Source organism: Pleurodeles waltl, chromosome 11 (assembly GCF_031143425.1).
Source record: "Pleurodeles waltl isolate 20211129_DDA chromosome 11, aPleWal1.hap1.20221129, whole genome shotgun sequence".
Lineage (NCBI taxonomy): Eukaryota > Metazoa > Chordata > Amphibia > Caudata > Salamandridae > Pleurodeles > Pleurodeles waltl.
In genome coordinates this window covers 820,961,340-820,985,088 of record NC_090450.1, presented here as the reverse complement: position 1 = coordinate 820,985,088, position 23,749 = coordinate 820,961,340, and the positions used below count along the sequence as shown (strand labels likewise).

Genomic DNA, 23,749 nt, shown 5'->3' with positions numbered 1-23,749 from the left:
AGTAGGTTTTCAGGAGGCACCTCTAAGGTGCTCTATGGGTGCATGTATTAATAAATCAGTCACTGGAATCAGTGAGGGTTTATTAATATGTGATGTTTGATACCAAACATCCCTATTTTCAGCACAGCTGTTATGAAGCTGGGGAGCTCATATTGACAACTGTCCAGCATATGTATTTTAAATGGCTTCACTGTTCGCTTACTAGGTCTAATAATCGGCAAAGGCATAGCAGGGGCATATCTGCTCTTTCAGATATGTCCACACATGAAATAAAATGAACCTTGCCTTAGGGCTGTAAGGCCTACTATAGGGGTGACTTACAAATATTACCAGCAGCGTTTAGGGAACATGGCATACAGACTGTGTGCCATTAAATGTTTTCACATTTAGGGAGCACCTTGTCACGCAGCCTGCAATGGCAGTCTGCATGAGTTTGGTGCTGGGTCCCTTAGAGGAGCACAAGTTGTGCTGAAGCTCTTAGGCCCCTCTTCAGTACCGATGCACTAGGTACTAGAGGTACCATTTACTAGGGACTTACAGAGGTCCTAAAGGGTCCTGTGGTCACTTGGGAATCAAGTCACCTGGTGTCTTGTTTTGGGAAAGGAACACTGGCACGGGGACCTGGTTAGTAGGAGCCCAGTGCACTTCAGTCAAAGTTCCATCAAAAAACAGTCAAAAAGTAGGGGGTACTGCAATTGGAACCCAGCTTCCTACAAACTGTCCTACATTTGTACTGGTGTGTGCATACTCACCTTGTGTCAAATGCCTAGTTAGAACTGAACTAATGGTCTGCAGATTACAGCGGTTGTGAAAGGAGTGTGACTCACTGGGCCATCTTGATGAGAAGGGAGTTGCATCAGGGGTGTGGCCTTCCAAAATGGGTGTTTACAAACTTTTCTCATTAGCCTTTCTTTTCTAGAAATATATGCAAAGTTGCCCTTAGATATGAAGCATGTCAAATTTTACAGAATAAGCAAGGATAAGAAACAACACCCACTTTTCGTACAGCTGTGGCTGAAGGAAAATATGTTTCCTATGGAGGGAAAAAGGGGTGTGGATTGCACAGTATTTACACATGTGGAAACGTACACCTGGTACATGTATGCAAGAGACGGGTATAAGACTTGGAATTCACAAAGTAGTACTCCTAAGAATCCTCCGACTGGCATGGGTTCCAAACAGCATTCCTGGAAAACTAAATCCTCAAAACCTCAAATCTGCTCAAAACACAAGGCACAGTCTATGCAAGTTAATTTCCGAGCTTTTCTTGGAATCGGGCCCATAGTAGTTCTATAAATTCCTCTTGGCGCTTTCATAAGGCAAGGGAAATTACTATTTATCGGTCATAAAAAATAATTTCTTCACTGTGGTAAACATGCTTCAAATTGTATTTTCCTATTTATTTTCCTCAAAAATAACTCCAAGATTACTTCCAAAAATGTACATTAGTAGCACACCAAAGCTCAAAATGTATAGATGCAGATTTTCACCAGGTTCAGCATTCTACATAAATAAACGATACGTAAATGTACATTTATTTTGTGCTCTCCATAAGAAACATCGTCCAAGCCAATTAATATTTTACACCGATGCTCCATTCCCATTTGCAATAACAAATCAAGCCAAAAAGGCACAGTGCAATACAGAAAACTGCTACAGTTGTCACAGACCCAAAGGCGTTGTTACAAGGACAGGAACTAATGCCAAAATAACATATGCTTTACCGGATGCATGTTGAGCAGCCAACCAGTCTTGTCTCCTGGTTCCTTGATACGTTCAAACCCATACTGAGCATCCATCCGGTCCGTCCATTGACTGCGCTCCAAGCGCTTGGCAGCAGAGCTTGCAGAGGCATCATCACTAAAATACAAACATTACAAACATCAGCATCTTACATTGCTATGTACTAACATCTGCTCAGAAACAGAAGACAATGGGGAATGTTTTGAATTTTATTTCAAAACCCAGGGGCCCCTGCTAATCGTCATCCCATCCTTGTAATAGTGCAATGTCCCCGCTACATGTTTTTTTGTTAATACGTTCATAGAACACTTAACACCAAGCCTCTGTTGTGTTTTTTTTGTGCGGTAACCGATGTTGCTATTACCCAATATACTGGTGTTCAGTTTAGCAACTTTGGAAGCATGGAAAGATCAGACTGGCTTCCCGGGATGCAAACTGAGGACCAGTCGAATGACATGTTTCAGAAGTGATTCTGACTCGGGATAGGAACCTCATCCTATAAACATCAGTCCAGCCTTATCAAGTGCTCAGCTGCCTTGGTCTTGGTTCGCACTTCAAAAACATCACATATATAAATACATTAAGGAGATTTAGAAATACTGCCCATTTGGTAGTTTTCCGGAGTCCCAATGTGTAACACTTATTTGAAGAGCTACTTTGTATTTAAACATTTTCCTCGTTTTAGATTATGTTATATCGCTTTATATTTTATGGGCACTGGGACTGCTCGGTAGTAGCACTTGCTTAGTAGCCACATACCTTTACTTAGTAAAAAAAAATGATTTAATGCATGTTTTATGCATGCTAGATTGTTACGGCGGATGAGGACTTTGAGCTAGGCTGCTTTGCAAGGTCCATCAGCACAAATTGCAAGTTAAGCTTCAAGATGGCAAAATTAAGGATGCTCATGTATTTCCCAGCCTACACTTGACAGAAAGAGGGCAGTTTACCATTCAATCTACAGTACACCAAATCTTGCATAACACAGAAACCAAGCTGCGCGGAGTTTGCAGTACTCAAGTTTTGAATGGCGCATGTTCAAAAGTAACCTATTAGTTTTGTTAAGATGTGCAGCGTTTGCATGGGTGTCGTTTTGAGTGGTGTTCATTAGGACTTAGGCCCGGAGATATTTTGTTAAATGAAAATGTATTGTCAAGACATGAAAGAAACAGAATGGAATTTAATCAATATATGAATGCGCCCAACTGCAAGACAGAAAAACCACCGCTGTTCAAGTACAGTGATTTAATGGTTTAATCAAATAACACAGCAAAAAAATGAATGTTAACGTAATCAGAGTGATAAGAAAATGTTGATATAGAGGGCAGTGCTTGGATGATACACAAAGCATTAAGAATAAATTGAAGTGAACAGCCAAATAATAGAAGACAGAGAAATAAGTAAATCACGTCTGGGTTGAAAGAACTAAGGCTCAGTGAAACATTCAAGAACAAGCAATTGTCACAAAGCCATATCTAAAAAGTAATTTATTCAGTAGAGAATATTTCGATCCTTTGATAATTTTAATGGTGTCTTCCCCATGACATTGTCTGGAGACACCCTCCTTGGCTACTTTGAAATGACCAAACTGAGTTTCAGTCAAGGGATTAATGCCAAAGCAGAAGCTATTTAAAACAAATAAATAAATAAAGGGTGGGAGCAGAGAATTCTCATTGCCTACAAAGTTGTCTGGAACGCCTAATCAGCATCTACGATCAACTTCTAAGAGTGAATCATTAGAACGTGAAAAATAGACATACACACAAGTGTACAAGAAGCAGCACACTATGAAGATGTTAAAATGTCTACCAACAAAATACACACACATATATATATATATATATATCATTATAGAAAGTATCAAAAACAGTAGCAAGATGTCAATGCACTGGTGAAATAATCACTACTGGGAGACCCTGGAAATGGCAGAGTAATGTTTAATTCTCATAGTCAACTGATATGCCCATACTGCAAAACTGACTTGCAGCTCAAACTCATCATATTTTTGATTGTGTCAATAGTAACAAAATTAGAAAATATACTGTTAGAGTTTCAGAAGAACCAAGCAGTCGCAACACCTAAGTAAATTGAAACTATCATGGCTTAGACTTACTTAGATACATGTGTATCCACAACAGGACACCATCCATGAGTGGAAGAAACACTAAGCCTTTCTGGACCAGAACGTAAACTAAACATGCCACTGGGTTTTATCATCATCTTGAGAACTTGAATCTGCCATATAAGCAGACCACCGATTAGACAGATTCCCCCACTGTTCGAAGAATCATGCTCTTTCTAAGTTGTCTTGTTCACCCCTCATCTTCACAAACACAGTGGGTCAAATTTAAGGAGGGGACAAAGAGACACAGCCAAGAGCTGATGGAGGGGACAAGAAGGACATAGAAAAAGTGTGAGGAGAGCCAAAGAGGCGTAGAAAGTAGGGTAATTGCAACTTCTTCACATCTCTGCACTGTATTTTCTCTCTAGTAGAACCACAGATTAGACAATGAACAGAACTGTGTAGTGTCTTGCATGAATTAGAACAGAACCTTTCTGACTCCGTATCAATGTCACGCAATCGCTAGAATAGAAAATAATGAAAGCTTTGTTAACAATGTTGGAGTTCACAGATACACGCAAAGGAACCAAGATGTGTAATTTTCAGCTCCGTATATCGCCTAGTCATTGGTGGGTAACTAGGATAGGGAAGAATCTACAACTGGCGACAAGATAGGGGATAATTAACCTGGAGAAGAAAGTGCCCTCCTGGAGAGTTTGCCATAGTCCATTCAAACTGCTTGTGTGTGCCACATGTCTTCAAAGTGCAGAGTCGACAGTAGTGTATGTGGAGTCAAAGCGCAACTCCAGCTGGTGTCAGGCATGTGAATGGAAAAAGAGCTTCACTAAGAAGTCCATGCATCATTGGTCAAGAAGCTACAACCAAAATCAAACAAAAAGGTACTGCGCTGTCACGCAAAAGAAACCTATACATTGTATGCAGCATTAATGCTGAAGGGAGATATTATAAAATGCAATTAAAGACATTCATAATTTGCTACATATTATTACAAACAATAGCGCTGGCTGACAGAAAAGTAAAAAGGAAGTATACTGTTATTACACTTACCCGAGTCTTGGTAAGTAGAGCATTACTATCTAAGCACTGAGCCAGGAGACCAAAGAAGAACCAATGGGGTTGTGCTGACTGCATTGTCCAATCCCTGAAATGGCACACCATCCAAGCTGCCAGTTCAGAACAACTCCCAAGGTCTCCATGAGTGACGGGGCTACGATGGAGACCAAGAACGTAAAAACTCCAAAGAATGTCCTGTATGAAACATCGTCAGGCCTCACTAATGATGCACATTCCCAGGGACAGTCAACAGCATTTGACAGAGCTCCATGCTCAAAGTCAGCCACTCCCATTAACAGTTATAATTTTGCCACCTTCCAGAAACCACCACCACCTTTCTAAACTGCCAAAAACCCAAATATTGGCGATAAATGGACTGCCTGGATACAGACATTTAAAGATTTCATTGATGCACTTGAAGTGACTGATAACAGAAAGATGATCAAATATCTAAAAAATCTTGCTGGTGATGATGTGAAAGAAATCATACGGAAAATGCAGAGAACTAACAAAGAGGTCACATACTGTCAGATTAAAAAGGTGTTGAATATCAAGTTCAATCCAGTACCAGTAGTCGATTATGAACAATACGGTTGCAGTCAAGAACGTCAACGAGTTGGTGAAACAATCAATGAATTTGTGGAAAGACTTGACACACGCAAACACTGCAAGTTCAATGAATTTAATGACAAAAAAATAAATGCAGCTTAGAGTTATTGACGGATGCTTGTACAATTCATTCAGATGACAAATGATGAGAGAAACTCAAGTCTGGAGTGAGTGATGATGGCTGCCAGAGCTGAGGAACGTGCTCAGAAAAAAGCTGCAGGCATAGATGCCGGAGGTGCCCAGAATGAGTTAGTCATTAGTGTGAAAGGTAAGAACTGAAGGACACAAAGTGATGCCTACAAATAAAAAGAAGTTGTGTTTCAGATGTGGAAATTGTCCCGCCATTGGACAGATATGCAAAGGGTATGGTAAGTAGAGAACCATTATCTGACAATGTATAAATCGAAGGAAAAAGGAAGTGTGTCAAGTCGCAAAGACAAAATAGCCCCCAGAATGTGCTAGAAGCACATTATACACATGCCCACAAGGTCAAGCGGCGACACCAGTTGAGGCAATCAGAAACTAAAAAAGTTGATAGGGATCCTAATATTCGCCAATCAGTTCTTCTGCCTCAATAATAAGTGAAAGTGAAGAAAGTGATTGTACTGAGTCGCTGTGTACCTCAGGAAAACATGTTGGACTTGTCGCGTAGGTTCTCATTATCCTAATGAGAATATTGGATTTGGGCAGCAGAATCACCTGAATGGTGGGTAATGAGTACAATTCCACACCATGTGACACCTGTCTGCCCAATCCGGTTTTTCCAGCCAACTAGCAGTGCCTCACTTCCACAAGAGAGCATGGATGATTGTGGCAACCAGATGCATGACAAAGAAGACTCCTCAGGGGATCGTGGTCAATCAGATCTCATCCCTTTCTCTCAGTTACATTAGTCTCACACAGGCAAAGACAAACAGGCAGAAAAACTTTCAATAAAGTTTATTGAAGTAACTGCATCTTAGATAAAATGGCATGTATTGCAATAAGTAGGATGGTAAAACACACTAGAAGCAAAATTGTGACGAGGAGAGTAAAACACAAAAATAGTCCCACCATTTTGTCATTGGGAAGTGTATGTGGTTCCTACCTAAACTATGTTAGAGCACAGCTTAATAATCCTAATCCGCCCTTCAGGTTTCCGTCCCCCTGGGAAGGCTTCATTCCCCCATACCTTAGCAAGCAAGCCTGTTGTCTAGAGTTACACCGTCCCCATATAGGCCAGGGATTCGGCAGTCTAAGCAAGCAGCTGTAGCAAAGACAAGCAGCTTGCAGTCATGGTCATCTGGCTGGAATCTCCCTCTTACATGCATGGGACAGAGAAGGGGTTTTATAATAAAACAACGGATGTTCTAAGAAAAGGTCCCCACGTAAGGATATGCATGTTTCTGTGAATGTCGGAGACACAGCGTACCACTTTTGCTGGGTACCCTATCTGACTGCAGCCTTGAGGAAAGCACTAAGTGAAATGAATGCAGTGCTAAGAATGTGATGCTTTCCTAGGCGAAAGAACAAACAGAAAATAAAAAAAACTGCAAATGTGACTAATGCTAGAAAAATAAAGCGATGCTGAATAAAATGTAACTGGGCTAAAGTGAACATCGGCAGGGCTAGTTTGCTAAAATAACGTGTCTAAAACATGGCTAAAATAGCTGTACAACAGACTGGTAATATGTGAAGAAAAATGTGAAAGAAAAGTCGACATGCCAAAGCAACAAAATAATACATGCACTGTCCAAAGATTACACTGGAAATAAATAGACGTTCAATCCCTTTCCTTATCGATAGTGGTGCATTGTTAAATACAATGCCTGAAGAGAAATACAATGAACTGTCTCCATTACCACGACTTACACCATCAAAAACCAAAGTGTTTATTTGGGCTGCAGCGATACCCATGAAGAGTCAACACTGACATGCAGCAACGGTGAAAAATAAGAAAATGAAAGTACCAGCACCGATCCATGTGCTTCAAGGTAGAGTGGCAGGTGTCTATTTGTTCAGTTTCAACACGGCTACTGACATGGGACTGATATATGTGAATTACAACATGAATACTCATCACAAGATAGTAATTGAAAACTGAATATTTTCCATGGTGGGATGGTCAAATAATTTTTTGTTAGCAATGTTATTTTTAAAGTTTCAGAATATAACGCTGTCCTTGTTTCTAAATTAGACACTAGGTGACACAGCTATCCTCGATAGCGGTTCTGTAAGGGAGACTAAATGTACACAGTTATGTGTGACCAGTGACCCTGCAAACTAAAACCTAACTGGTTGGGTATCCCCTTAACCAACCCTATATTTCACATTACATGCAAATTTACATCATAAAGATGCTACAATCCTCCTCATGATCCCTCCCCAGACAGTCTCCGGGAGTATATCACAAGGGCAGTACTCCCCCATGTTAACCCTCTGCAGCTCCTAGAGCTTGAACAACTCTTACAGCTAGCAGAGATGCAGGCCGCAATATGCCACATGTCCGGCAATAAGGTCCCAGAAACAGATGGATTCCCTGTAGAATATTACGCATCCTATAAGGACACTTTGGTGCCCAAATTGCTTGCGATGAATCTGGAGGCACATCAGAGTGGATGACTGTCTGAATAACTAAGCAAGGTCCTTGTTGTAGTATTGCCCGAAGCTGGCAGGGACCCCCCTGGAGGTAAGCTCATATTGCCCTTTGTCGATGCTGAATATCAACTACAACATTTTGAGCAAAGTGCTGGCGAACCGGTTGATCCCGATCCTCTAGACCAATGTGGGTTCATCCCCCACATTATGGATGCAGTGGTAGGATCGGAGGAGCTCCCAGTAGTGGTCTCTCTGGACTTTGAGAAAGCTTTCAACACCTTTGGGTGGTCTTATTTACTGCTGGTCCTGGAGGCATTGGGGATTGGTCCTGAATTTATGAAATGGGTCTAATTACTATACACAGCCCTGCAGGTGAGGGTGCGGATGGGGCGTCAAATCTCACGCCAATTTGACATTGGCAGAAGCACCCTTCAGGGTTGCTATCTCTCTCCTGTCATATTTGCCTTGGCCATGTAATCTCTGGCTGTTTTGTTATGGGTTATGGCCATGGGCCTCGACTGGCACAGTCTTGCTATATGCCGATGATGTCCTAGTGTACTTTAGAGACCACAGACGTCAACTGCTTGATCTTTTTTACTCTATTAGATCTCTTTGGAACCTTGATTTGTCTCTGAGTGAACTGGAGCAAGTACTGTATTTTTCCCTGTGAAGGGTAGAGCATGTAACTGCTGAGGACCTGGAGACTAACGCCTACCTTGACAATACGATACGTTTTACTACCTTGAGGTGAACATCTACCACTCAGACACGGATCTCCTTGAAAGGAACCATGGTAAGACCCGGACGTCACTCCTACAGTACTTGAGTTTCTGGACGCAACTGCCTTTGTCCCCCATGGGCCGTGCATCCATAGTAAAGATGCCGATACTGCTACGGCTTCTGTATTTCTTTGCAGCAGTACCAGTGATCCCTACCAGGGCCTTCTTCAGTGACTTATGGAGACTACTTTCCAACCCAATGGGCTGAAGCATGTAAACAAGTGGAGATCCCGACCCTTCAACAACCGTTGACAGGGGGGGGGGGGGTGGTAGGTGTGCCTGATCTAGAGCTTTACCTCACCGCGGCGCAGCTACAATGGTCCACGCAATGGACGAAGGCAGATTGATTAGAGGGGGGCCGAAATCTGTGGGCAGTGGGTCAGGAGGCTCCTACCTTACATCACAGGTTGCAGTGTACATTAAGCATGGCCTATGGCGAAGGGCTGGTATGGTGCTGTATGCAGCTTTACAAACTGCAGACACGGACCTTGCATTGCTCACAAAGTCCTGTTGTTACGCAAGTCTAGGGACAGATCTGAGGGCCAAACAATGAGGGATGGCATTTGAGCATGTAAAGCGGGTGTCTCGCAACGCTCGCCTGAAGCTCCCCCAATTCAATTGTTTGCATCACACTTACCTTACATCACACCGACTGCATGAGATGTTTCTGGGGGTGGCATCAGTGTGACCCTGGTGCTGCCATCATGATGCAACCTTCCTACGTATGGTGTGGGACTGCACTTCGTTTGCGCAAATATGGGTGCAAGTCATGGACCATGTATTGACAGTGATTGAAATGTGGCTCACATTAGACCCCTAGTACTGCCTCCATGGAGTTACTAAGCATACAAATTGCACTAAGCACTACTTAAAACTGGCTGATCTGGTTGGGGTCCTTTTCAAGCTACTTATAGCCATTTCATGGAAGGAAGCCTCAATAGCCTCTTGGCTACAGGTTACACTGGAAAAGGTAACGGCTGAAGCAAATGCCATGACACACAATCTACATACAAGAGGAGGAGGCAGAGGAGCCACCTTATGAAACACTACTTAAACTACAGGACGCAGTAGATGGCCTTACGGAACGGATTTTGAAGGTTTTTAAAGTGGTTGAATTCATGTAAACTGGTAGTGGAGAGTGGGAGGAAGAGGGAACTAAGGTGTGGGGAAAAATTTAAATAGGTGGAAAAGTTGATGTGAACAAGAGGAAACTACGATTTATTTAGGAGAAGGAGCACTGCACTTTTGGTCAGACTGCATTTTCCTGGCCTGACCATTGGTTTTTTAAGGTCAGCCGATTAGCACATTTTATTGCAAAGTTTTTAAACATCTTTTTAAAATTGTATTGAATTTGTAATGAAGTTCGGTTTTTAAGGGGCAGCCATTTTTACCACACTTTAGAGGCCCACGGAGGTCCGCCATCTTGGGGGGTTGGCGGTCTAGTTGACCGGTTCCCAGCTTTAATAAAACCGGTCCTGGCGTCCGCGCAGTGGGTGCGCCGTCTTGCGCGCCGAAGGCTCGCCAAAGGCAAGCCTGTCCGCACCCGTCCGCGCCAGGACGGGGCTCGGGGCCACCCCCCCTGCATCAATTAAGTATGGTAAGTCCAGTTACCTTTACCTATTCATCAGGTGCGCTAAAGGACCTTAGGAAAAGAGTAGGAGAGGGCTGCTACATTTGTCCCAGCGATGCAAGGGAGTCATGGTCCTGCCCTAGATGTGATTGGACTCTGGAAAAGCCTATGGGTCCTGACTCAGATCAGGCAGAACCCTCCAAATATAATGTGAGGATTCAGCTAATAAATTGCCGCTCTCTGCCAGCACACAAACTAGACATAAATCTCTTGCTGAGCGAGGGGGCACCAGATGCCTTCTTTTTGACAGAAACGTGGCTCCATGAGGGTTCAGGGCCGGATTTAGCTCTTGCAGTACCCAAAGGGTATGTGATAGCAAGAACCAATAGAGATAAAGGGAAAGGAGGGGGAATAGCAATTATTTTTTAACAAGATTTTCTTTTTAACTATAGTCCCCTTGACCTCGCAGGGTGTGAGGGAATGATTTTTTCCATTACCTTCAATCCTACATTTACAGGAGTACTACTCTACCGCCCCCCGGGGACTTATGATGAATTCCTGAACCTATTACCAGAGCGGATGGCAAGTCTCATTTGCAATAGGCCGAATTTTACTTTATTAGGAGATTTTAATATCCAAGTTGATAATTTAGAACTGATGGCAACTAAGCGGTTAGTGAATGATCTGGAAGCTCTGGGATTACACCCATTGATCAGAGGCCCCACACAGGAGAAAGGGCATTTTTTAGACCTGGTGTTTAGTAATCTTTCATCGTTGGTCGCACTACCCCCTACCCCTGTAGCATGGTCCGATCATTTTTTAATCACCTTAAAGGGTAATATAACTAATAGGTTTGGACACCACCACCACTCCAACAGTAAGATTAAGAAGTGGAATAAACAAAAGAATGGGTCAATTCACTGAATAGAAATAACAAATATTTTATGAGGGACCGGCAGATAGACCCTACCTCTTTTAATGAGGGGATCTCTGATAGTCTGGACAGAGTGCTGCCCTATACACCCCTCTCTGGGCAAAAGAAGGGAGGAAAGGCTCCCTGGTTCAATAACCACTTAATGACATTAGAGAGGAACTGTAGGAAGATTGAAAGGAAATAGAGGAAATCATTAAAGGAGGAGGACAGATAAGAGTACAGAGGTTCAATTAGGTTGTACCAGAAGTAGATCAGATTAGCCCAAGCGACCTTTTATGGAGATAAAATTGAAAAGGCGTCAGGATCTCCTAAAGAAATTTTTGGTGTGCTCACGGAGCTATTGTATATTCCTGCATGCCCGGAAGCAATGGAAGCTTCAGAAGAACATAGTAACAATTTTGCCTCCTTCTTCTTAAAGAAGATTGAGGACATTTATGAAAACTTCTCAGGGGAAGTAGGGGGAGTCGCAGGGCATGCGATGGAGAAGAAGGAAGGTGACAATGTTTTACAGAGTTTTCTTCCCATCTCTGAGGAAGGAGCTTTGGGGCTCCTCAGTAAATTAAAATCAGGTTCTCCACTTGATCCCGCACCTCCCCATATTATTATGCAGGGAAGAGTAGCGCTAAATCCGGTAATAACCGAGCTGTTAAACAGCTCGCTACAAAGTGGGATGGTGCCGGACTCCTGGAAACATGCAGTGGTCAAGACCCTTCTAAAGAAGCCTAATCTAAATGGAGCGGCCTTTAAAAACTACAGGCCTATCTCGCTCCTTCCCATGATGGCAAAACGTATTGATAAGCACGTAAATATACAACTATTGCGCTTTCTGGAAGAACATACGATTTTGCATATAACTCAAATGGGCTTTAGACCGGGCCACAGCACTGAATCTGCCATGATTGTGGTTACGTAAGAAGCAAGAAAACGAATGGACCAAGGTCAGGCAACTGTAATAATAAGGTTAGATTTGAGCGCGGCATTTGATACGGTCAATCATGATCTACTCATTCAAAGAATGGGAAATAGTGGGATTAAAGGAAGGGCGCTTAAATGGTTAAGCTCGTTCTTACAAAATAGAACCTTTCAAGTCCTGGATCGTTCTTTTTTCTCAGCCCAGTTGAAACTTTTATGCGGAGTTCCGCAGGGCTCATCTTTGAGTCCCACTCTGTTCAACATTGACATGTCCCCCCCTAGCAGAAGTCATAGAACCCTTTGGGGTATCCCTGGTGTCATATGCGGACGACACACAGCTGGTGGTTTCCTTCTCCCCCAATAAGGAGGCGGACAACTCGGCCTTGCCTGCCTGTCTCCAAGCGATTGCTGCATGGATGACAGAAAGCAGGCTGCAACTCAACGAAGAAAAGACAGAAGTTATGTTTTTAGGAAAACTGGCCAACCCTGCTAAAAATATAGGACCAGTAATACATTTAGATTACTTACCCCCCCCACCCCCAAAACTCAGATTAAAGCCTTGGGAGTTTGGTTGGATCCCAAACTCACCATGGAACATCAAGCCAAGAGAACGTCATCCACCTGTTTTGGGATTCTTAAGCTACTAAGGAAGATTATTGGTCTGCTTCCGCCATTGGCCAAAAGATTGGCCGTACAAGCCCTGATTTTATCCAGATTAGATTATGGAAACAGCCTCTTTTTGGGATCTCCAGGTTATGTGGTTAACAAACTACAGGTGGTACAAAATGCTGCAGCACGTCTGCTCTTTAATCTGCCTAGGACCACATCAACTAAAAAAGCTCTGATTGAACTGCACTGGCTTCCAGTGGCAAAAAGGATAAAGTTTAAGGCTCTTTGCTTCTTCCACAGAGCTCTATATAAAAAGGATCCTCATTATCTAAAATCATTAATTTCACTATATACACCCACAAGAGTTTTGAGATCGGCCTCTAAAGCCATGGTAGTGGTACCCAAAGTAAAGAGAACATCATGGGGAGGAAGATCCCTGAAGTACCAGGGAGCCAGACTTTGGAACTCCCTACCCACGAATATTCGCATGATGAATCAGGAGACAGAATTTAGGAAGGCCATTAAAACCTGGCTATTCTAAATTCTTCTAAGTTCCCCCTCTCCAGGGAAGTTTGAGATTCCTCCAGTATGTTCTAAACTTTTCAAACTGATCAGCGCTACGAGGCCTCCGGGTAGCTGGCGCTATACAAGTCTCAATAACATAACATAACCGCAAACCTAGCTTGCCATACCCCAGGGGTTATGTACAGCACGCAGCCACCCAGCGGTCTGCCATGATGAGCCTCCATACAATGAGAATGCACTACCCCTGCATACATGTGAGACAGATCTTGCACCTACATGCGATGGTGGCTGGCAATGTAGGGGATGCTCGCATCCTGCTCTGCTACACATTCATGCCCCCAGACACACCCACCTACATATTTTTTCTGCCTAGTCACACTTAGGCCTTCATTACAACGCTGGCGGTCAGTGTTAAAGCGGCTGTAATACCGCCAACATGGGGTAAAAAAAAATGGGATTTGAACCCTGGCGGTTACCGCCATGCAACACCGCCACTTTAACACACCGACCGCCAGGGTGGTAACAGCCGCTGGGCTTGAGACTTAGGTCTCCAGCCCGGCAGCCGTCACATTCCCACCCTCGGCATTACGACCCAACCTACCGCCATGGTTTTCGTGGTTTCTGTACTGCCACGAAAACCATGGCGGTAGGCACTATCAGTGCCAGAGAATCCCTTCCCTGGCACTGATAAGGGTCCCCCAACCCCGCCCTCTCCCCAGAGTCCTCCCCCACCCGCTCCTGCCCCCGAACATATACACACCCACACGCGCACCCATATACACACATGCACATACCCATACCTACCTCCACCCACGCATGCACACATACACACACCAACATACCTTGTCACACACACGCATCCACAACACACAACACTCACACTCATTCTTGCATGCATCCAACGCGACTCACACCCACATGCACGCATCCCAAAACATACATGCACCCCCCCCACATACACACAACACCCTCCCCTCTCTGGTCGGAGAACCCGACTTACTTGCTTGCAGGGGGTCCTCCGGCTGGAGAGGGTCCGCGGGGCTGCTGTCAGCAGCAGCATCAGCCAGCAAAACACCGCCAGGCCATATCATTGCTCATGATACGGTCGGCGGTGTTTTGCTGCGGTGGCGGTGCTGTTTTCAGCAGCGCCGCCTAACTGCCGTCCGCCGCCAAGACCGGCAGCGGTGTTGCACCAGAGTTCTGGCGGAATACCGCCGGCGGTCATAATACGCGTTGCCAGCTGGTAGCCACGGCGGCGGTATGTTGGCGGCCATAGCCATGGCGGTAGGTGGTCAATACTGCCAATGTTGTAATGAGGGCCTTCATTTCCCCATGGGAAACCCCCTACTGCCCTGTCGCACTAGTTTTCCGGATGGTTTTACACACGGTTAAGGTTGGCTATTGTGACCATTAATGTCAGACAGCCATATACCACACAAGGCCAATTAGAGCCAGTGTTACTTTTAACTCAGCTCCCACAGGGTAGGGATTGCTCTCTAACCTATGGCAATAAGAGCTATACTTGTGCATTAAATTTCTCAAAAGTATGTTATTTTGCAATGACATGCTACTGAAATATTATTCCTTATGATGAAGTTTTGATTATCTCCTCTTTACTAGCCTATTTGTGGACATACATGCTGATGTCAGTCTGCTACCATTGTGGATATATTTAATTGCAAACGCCAATAAAGAAATATTTCACAAAAAAATAAAGATGGTACAATACATGTGAGGAAACTATCTTGCAGTCACACAAGCATCCTTGTGATGCAGCTTTGCACGCAGTGTGAAACACTGGGTGTCACATCCAACAGTTGAACAGGATGTTTTAAGACCATTGCACCAATTTGATAAAACTTTGCAAGGCATGGGAGATCTGAGGAGTATCTCGAATATAGATCAGGTTTTGATTTTATAGCCCGTACAGTACACATGGTCACACCAAAGCATTGGGAAAGGGAACAGAGCTTGTTTAATAATGCAGACAGTAATGTATTTTCCTGTGACCAATTCTGTCGATGGGAGCTATTTTATAGATGTTTTTTGGAACAGAAGTCACCTCTGAATGTGTCAAGACAGTAGAAGATTGCCACACTGAAGATTTGTACGAGCCCATCGAGAAGCATACAGCTTGAATTTAGCTTTACCTACTGATTTGAGGCAAAACAACTCATGCCTTGAAACTCGGCGCTGTAGGGTACTAAAAAACTTTACTGGCTTTACTAAAAGTAGGATTTCATACCACACAACACCCTTTCATCTGCAAACCCCTGCATCCATCACCATCAACGGCACAACAAAGCAAAATTGGCAAGTCCACAAGCAAGGATACTAAACAGTGTAGATATGACAGATCACGGCGTGCCTGCAGCTCCGCCATTCTCCCCTTTGCTGAACTATCTAACTAACCCAGGATTTTATCCTAAAAGGCCTATTCGTTGCGATGCCACTGACGTCCCTTGTGTACTTTTGTTGCTCAGCGAAATATTTTTTTTTTTGATGTACGGGGGGGGGGGGGGACACTAAAACTATACGTCCATCTATAGCAGCCTTTGACTGCTGTAACTTTAGCAAGCTGCTGTAGTTGGCGGTAAGTGAAAGTATAATGGCAGCCACAGGCATTTTAATGTATATCCCTTTTAAAGAAGGATGTAGATGTCTTCAATTAAAATACACGTGGACTCCCATGATCTGGGTCCTTCACTTCCCCGGGAGCGTACGCTCTGTTTTTTTAACTTGCACGTTGTAAGCCCAGAGTCCAAGTGAGGTGATAAAAAGGTGTCTTGTGAAAGGACGTTACACAGAAGCACAAGATGGAGGCTTGCTGCATGGGCTAGTAACATTCTAGCTTCTTTCAAAAAAGTGTTCTGCCTCAAGAAACCACACAGTAGTTTCACCCCATTTCTGCTTTCTGGCATCAATGTATATTGCAGACAAAGCTATACCTCAACACGAAAGACTGACCAAAACCAGTTCGGTTACTTGACAGCTCGGCTTTAAGATGTGAACTGAGCCAGAGTGCGTGACACAGGGTAAACAATCAATATTCTGTGACCTCCAACCCTGTGCTCACCCAAGCACTGTCAGGATATCCCAAAAAGACCACTAAGGCAGTCTGCACTGTCAGGATATCCCAAAAAGACCACTAAGGCAGTCTGTCATGCTTCCCAATGAATCCACTTTTTTTTATACCAGTTAATGGCCACACTCCTCAGTTATGAAAATCCAGAAAGAAAGCCATGTTTTAGTTGGTTAGGGTTATTTTTTAATCTTGTACCTCAACTGGATTAGCCACGCCTTTCAGCTAATATACCCCCGTTTGAGATTACTACTGTTTTAGGTGAGTCTGAATGGGGCCGCACCAGGAACCGATTCTTAAAAAGCAGTCCTGGGACACTGCTGCTCCAAAGCATCTGGCCGTTTGCAATGCGTTGTAGAGAGCTTAAGGCTGGTTCCACCTCAGTGCAACCGCAGGGGTAAGAGCACAAAGCGACTGACTGCATATTTCAATTTGTGGGAAAATAATCTGCACCTGAGCATAATTCATACTTTTATTGGAGCGCCCTGGGGGACAATTATAAACAGGGTACCTGTGTGGGGACCGGCATGGTGAGGATAAGGTGGTTGTAGCGACCACAGGGAAATCACATTCATGTTACCACCCTATATAAACAATTGAAAAATTTAGTATTTAGAATCCGTACGTGAATAAAAGTACTAGGTTGGACGCTAAGATATTACATCTTCTGAATGATTGAGTAGATCTAAACTCATGCCACTCAACATTTCCTGGAGAGCCTATGACTGCTCTCCTTCGTTACTATAAAACTCAAGTGCAGCCCTGGTTGTACGTTGTCCCAGTTTGCAGAGCCATAGAAGAATGGACAGCAGTAGTAAACGATCTCAACTGCCACAGGTGGGCAGCAGCCCGATTCCGCCTTCTGACCACAATTGAACCTTATCTGATGCGCAGTAGTTGTAAAGAAAGTTGAGATATGGGGTTGGCGCACTAAAGCTACATTATAGAGAGATAGTAGACTCAAGTATGAGACAGGGAGCAAGATATATGACAGGAGACCAAGAAAAAAGACCGAACTAAAAAAAGACAACAAACAAAAGATAGTGAAAAGGCATGTTATAGGTGTGGTAGTTCCTAGAACTCCACTTACATTTTTAAATGCTCTGCTCGCAATGGCAAATATTTAGAATGTGGCAACACTGGACATTTTGCAAAGGTGTGCAGGAGGAAAAAAAAAAAAAAAAAGGAACACCGTTTCCTAAATTGCTGAAAACAACACAAAGTGCATCAAAAAGTGGCAGTCAATCAAAAAATACTGCATCAAATTTTAAACAAGATGTGCCCTTGCACATAACGTGTGAGGAAGGTAGTTGCGACTAGCTTCTATGGAAGATGAAAATTGGGGGCATAACTTTATAAAACTGCTGCTGATTTGGAGTCTACATACATAACTGTAGCACAGAGCGATTAGGAAGATAACCTTGTCTGATAACATTTAATATAAATTGGAACCACACAATTTTAATCCAGGAAGTTATACAGCAAATAGAAGAGAGATTCATGATTGCAGGTCCTTCGTTTTTTCATTGAACGATACGAATGCTTTCTGCAAATTGTATATAGCTAAAGAAGATCCACCAATTTTAGGACAGAGGAACCCAAGAACTTTCCATATTATATGGATCCTGAACCGAACAAGTACTGATAGCCCATGAAAAGTGAGGGTACTTGGGAAATGAGTGTTAGAAATGTTCCAAAAGTACGTGAAGGTAAAATGAAAGGCTTTAAAACCGTAAGATTGAATTGATTTCCAACCCCACACTATGAATGCACAAAGTGAGAAACATACCGCTTATTGTGAGACAATAAGTGAAGGCTGAGATCAAAAAGTTGCAGGATGTCAGTATCAAAGAGCCAACTGAATGGTATGAATGCATACTGCCTTTGGTAGTGGCTTGACGAGCAAATGGGAGAGCGAATCTCTGTGAAGACCTGTGGGATCTTGACAATAACACTGCTATTGAGCCCCTATTCAAAATCAAATTAGATCTTATCATTAACAAGAAACATTAAATGGTTTTCCAGCCTTGATTTTTTCTTTGCCTATCACGAAGTGAGTTCACATCCCAACAGCAAAGCTTTTACAGCATGTAATATGCGGTTTGGTTGTTTCCACGTCTACTGAATTAATGTCTTTGTGATATGCTTCAGCAGCCAAGGCTCATAACAGAGCAATTTGGAGACATGCAAGCGTTTATCGGTTTCCGAGATGACATACTGGTGAGGATAAAATCAAGAAAGAATATGTTGAGTGTCTCAAAGTACGAAAGCAATGCCACCTTTCAAGCTGAAAAATAGCGTTGTATAATTATGTCATGGTGAGCACACTGAAATGTCTAGGTACAAAAAATAGAAAAAGAATCAAGAAGTTATATTCGTGGGTTGGTGTTAAAATGGAGACTGAATGAGGAAAATTCAAAAATTGGGTGCATGTTAAGCATGGGTGGAAAGTATCAAGACAATGCCTCCAATACTTTGCAATATTTGATTCGCAAATTAACTGTAAATCAGCTAACAAACACGATACCTGCAGTATTTAACCTGCTGCCACTAAAAAGAAACAAAGCAGTCTCACAGACTTGAGAGTAAAACCAGTCTCACTGCACAAGAACATTTGTTTTTACTTTGTTTCCAGGTTAACAGCTATTAGCTACACTCATGCCACTGTATATCTGGGGTGGGCACTTTCTGCAGAGCTTTAGCATAGCTTGGCCTGGGCAAAATATGAGGTGCGAGATAGACAGGCCCATGGACAAACTCGAGCACAGAGGGGTTGTTCTTGGGACAGCCAAACACGAAGCTCTAATCTTTCATGTAAACATAGCTATCCACTGCCGATTACCAGGGCTGTCCTTGCCAATCTCGGATTTACCGAATCCCTTGTCTATTAACACATTTCTCCTCCACAGACCAATCCCCTCTGAATTTTCTCTGCTGCTCGACAAACCAAACAAATATGAAAATTGACTCCAAAGACAAAAATGTCTTCATTTTCATGGTTATGACCACACTTAATCCAATCAGATACGTAAAATTGCAGTGCATTAAGACAATACAAAACGTTTTACTACCTTGAGGTGAACATCTACCAGTCAGACACGGATCTCCTTGAAAGGAACCATGGTAAGACCCGGACGTCACTCCTACAGTACTTGAGCTTCTGGACGCAACTGCCTTTGTCCCCCATGGACCGTGCATCCATAGTAAAGATGCCGATACTGCTACGGCTTCTGTATTTCTTTGCAGCAGTACCAGTGATCCCTACCAGGGCCTTCTTCAGTGACTTATGGAGACTACTTTCCAACCCAATGGGCTGAAGCATGTAAACAAGTGGAGATCCGGACCCTTCAACGACCGTTGGTGGTAGGTGTGCCTGATCTAGAGCTTTACCTCACCGCGGCGCAGCTACAATGGTCCACGCAATGGACGAAGGCAGATTGATTAGAGGGGGGCCGAAATCTGTGGGCAGTGGGTCAGGAGGCTCCTACCTTACATCACAGGTTGCAGTGTACATTAAGCATGGCCTATGGCGAAGGGCTGGTATGGTGCTGTATGCAGCTTTACAAACTGCGGACACGGACCTTGCATTGCTCACAAAGTCCTGTTGTTACGCAAGTCTAGGGACAGTTCTGAGGGCCAACCAATGAGGGATGGCATTTGAGCATGTAAAGCGGGTGTCTCGCAACGCTCGCCTGAAGCTCCCCCAATTCAATTGTTTGCATCACACTTACCTTACATCACACCGACTGCATGAGATGTTTCTGGGGGTGGCATCAGTGTGCCCCTGGTGCTGCCATCATGATGCAACCTTCCTACGTATGGTGTGGGACTGCACCTCGTTTGCGCAAATATGGGTGCAAGTCATGGACCATGTATTGACAGTGATTGAAATGTGGCTCACGTTAGACCCCTAGTACTGCCTCCATGGAGTTACTAAGCATACAAATTGCACTAAGCACTACTTAAAACTGGCTGATCTGGTTGGGGTCCTTTTCAAGCTACTTATAGCCATTTCATGGAAGGAAGCCTCAATAGCCTCTTGGCTACAGGTTACACTGGAAAAGGTAACGGCTGAAGCAAATGCCATGACACACAATCTACATACAAGAGGAGGAGGCAGAGGAGCCACCTTATGAAACACTACTTAAACTACAGGACGCAGTAAATGGCCTTACGGAACGGATTTTGAAGGTTTTTAAAGTGGTTGAATTCATGTAAACTGGTAGTGGAGAGTGGGAGGAAGAGGGAACTAAGGTGTGGGAAAAAATTTAAATAGGTGGAAAAGTTGATGTGAACAAGAGGAAACTACGATTTATTTAGGAGAAGGAGCACTGCACTTTTGGTCAGACTGCATTTTCCTGGCCTAACCATTGGTTTTTTAAGGTCAGCCGATTAGCACATTTTATTGCAAAGTTTTTAAACATCTTTTTAAAATTGTATTGAATTTGTAATGAAGTTCGGTTTTTAAGGGGCAGCCATTTTTACCACACTTTAGAGGCCCACGGAGGTCCGCCATCTTGGGGGGTTGGCGGACTAGTTGACCGGTTCCCAGCTTTAATAAACCCTGTCCTGGCGTCCGCGCAGTGGGTGCGTCGTCTTGCGCGCCAAAGGCGCGCCAAAGGCAAGCCCGTCTGCACCGTACGCGCCAGGACGGGGCTAGTGGCCACCCCCCCTGCATCAATTAAGTATGGTAAGTCCAGTTACCTTTACCTATTCGTCAGGTGCGCTAAAGGACCTTAGGAAAAGAGTAGGAGAGGGCTGCTACATTTGTCCCAGCGATGCAAGGGACTCATGGTCCTGCCCTAGATGTGATTGGACTCTGGAAAAGCCTATGGGTCCTGACTCAGATCAGGCAGAACCCTCCAAATATAATGTGAGGATTCAGCTAATAAATTGCCGCTCTCTGCCAGCACACAAACTAGACATAAATCTCTTGCTGAGCGAGGGGGCACCAGATGCCCTCTTTTTGACAGAAACGTGGCTCCATGAGGGTTCAGGGCCGGATTTAGCTCATGCAGTACCCAAAGGGTATGTGATAGCAAGAACCAATAGAGATAAAGGGAAAGGAGGGGGAATAGCAATTATTTTTAAACAAGATTTTCTTTTTAACTATAGTCCCCTTGACCTCGCAGGGTGTGAGGGAATGATTTTTTCCATTACCTTCAATCCTACATTTACAGGAGTACTACTCTACCGCCCCCCGGGGACTTATGATGAATTCCTGAACCTATTACCAGAGCGGATGGCAAGTCTCATTTGCAATAGGCCGAATTTTACTTTATTAGGAGATTTTAATATCCATGTTGATAATTTAGAACTGATGGCAACTAAGCGGGTAGTGAATGATCTGTAAGCTCTGGGATTACACCCATTGATTAGAGGTCCCACACAGGAGAAAGGGCATTTTTTAGACCTGGTGTTTAGTAATCTTTCATCGTTGGTCGCACTACCCCCTACCCCTGTAGCATGGTCCGATCATTTTTTAATCACCTTAAAGGCTAATATAACTAATAGGTTTGGACACCACCACCACTCCAACAGTAAGATTAAGAAGTGGAATAAACAAAAGAATGGGTCAATTCACTGAATAGAAATAAAAAATATTTTATAAGGGACCGGCAGATAGACCCTACCTCTTTTAATGAGGGGATCTCTGATAGTCTGGACAGAGTGCTGCCCTATACACCCCTCTCTGGGCAAAAGAAGGGAGGAAAGGCTCCCTGGTTCAATAACCACTTAATGACATTAGAGAGGAACTGTAGGAAGATTGAAAGGAAATGGAGGAAATCACTAAAGGAGGAGGACAGAGAAGAGTACAGAGGTTCAATTAGGTTGTACCAGAAGTAGATCAGATTAGCCCAAGCGACCTTTTATGGAGATAAAATTGAAAAGGCGTCAGGATCTCCTAAAGAAATTTTTGGTGTGCTAAAGGAGCTATTGTATATTCCTGCATGCCCGGAAGCAATGAAAGCTTCAGAAGAACATAGTAACAATTTTGCCTCCTTCTTCTTAAAGAAGATTGAGGACATCTATGAAAACTTCTCAGGGGAAGTAGGGGGGAGTCGCAGGGCATGCGATGGAGAAGAAGGAAGGTGACAATGTTTTACAGAGTTTTCTTCCCATCTCTGAGGAAGGAGCTTTGGGGCTCCTCAGTAAATTAAAATCAGGTTCTCCACTTGATCCCGCACCTCCCCATATTATTATGCAGGGAAGAGTAGCGCTAAATCCGGTAATAACCAAGCTGTTAAACAGCTCGCTACAAAGTGGGATGGTGCCGGACTCCTGGAAACATGCAGTGGTCAAGACCCTTCTAAAGAAGCCTAATCTAAATGGAGCGGTCTTTAAAAACTACAGGCCTATCTCGCTCCTTCCCATGATGGCAAAACGTATTGATAAGCACGTAAATATACAACTATTGCGCTTTCTGGAAGAACATACGATTTTGCATATAACTCAAATGGGCTTTAGACCGGGCCACAGCACTGAATCTGACATGATTGTGGTTACGTAAGAAGCAAGAAAACGAATGGACCAAGGTCAGGCAACTGTAATAATTATGTTAGATTTGAGCGCGGCATTTGATACGGTCAATCATGATCTACTCATTCAAAGAATGGGAAATAGTGGGATTAAAGGAAGGGCGCTTAAATGGTTAAGCTCGTTCTTACAAAATAGAACCTTTCAAGTCCTGGATCATTCTTTTTTCTCAGCCCAGTTGAAACTTTTATGCGGAGTTCCGCAGGGCTCATCTTTGAGTCCCACTCTGTTCAACATTTACATGTCCCCCCAGCAGAAGTCATAGAACCCTTTGGGGTATCCCTGGTGTCATATGCGGACGACACACAGCTGGTGGTTTCCTTCTCCCCCAATGAGGAGGCGGACAACTCGGCCTTGCCTGCCTGTCTCCAAGCGATTGCTGCCTGGATGACAGAAAGCAGGCTGCAACTCAACGAAGAAAAGACAGAAATTATGTTTTTAGGAAAACTGGACAACCCTGCTAAAAATATAGGACCAGTAATACATTTAGATTACTTACCCCCCCCCCCCCCCCACCCCCAAAGCTCAGATTAAAGCCTTGGAAGTTTGGTTGGATCCCAAACTCACCATGGAACATCAAGCCAAGAGAACGTCATCCACCTGTTTTGGGATTCTTAAGCTACTAAGGAAGATTATTGGTCTGCTTCCGCCATTGGCCAAAAGATTGGCCGTACAAGCCCTGATTTTATCCAGATTAGATTATGGAAACAGCCTCTTTTTGGGATCTCCAGGTTAT

The 23,749-nt window shown here is 43.7% G+C and overlaps 1 protein-coding gene across 1 annotated transcript in view; it reads right to left on the bottom strand.

The window, feature by feature from the left end:
- The window catches only part of POLE (DNA polymerase epsilon, catalytic subunit), a 293,620-nt gene that overhangs the window by 261,758 nt on the left and 8,113 nt on the right, over positions 1 to 23,749 (bottom strand). Inside the window, exon 2 of the mRNA XM_069214647.1 lies at positions 1,725 to 1,860. Coding sequence (XP_069070748.1) covers positions 1,725 to 1,860 — 136 coding nt within the window. The remainder of the gene's footprint in view (positions 1 to 1,724; positions 1,861 to 23,749) is intronic.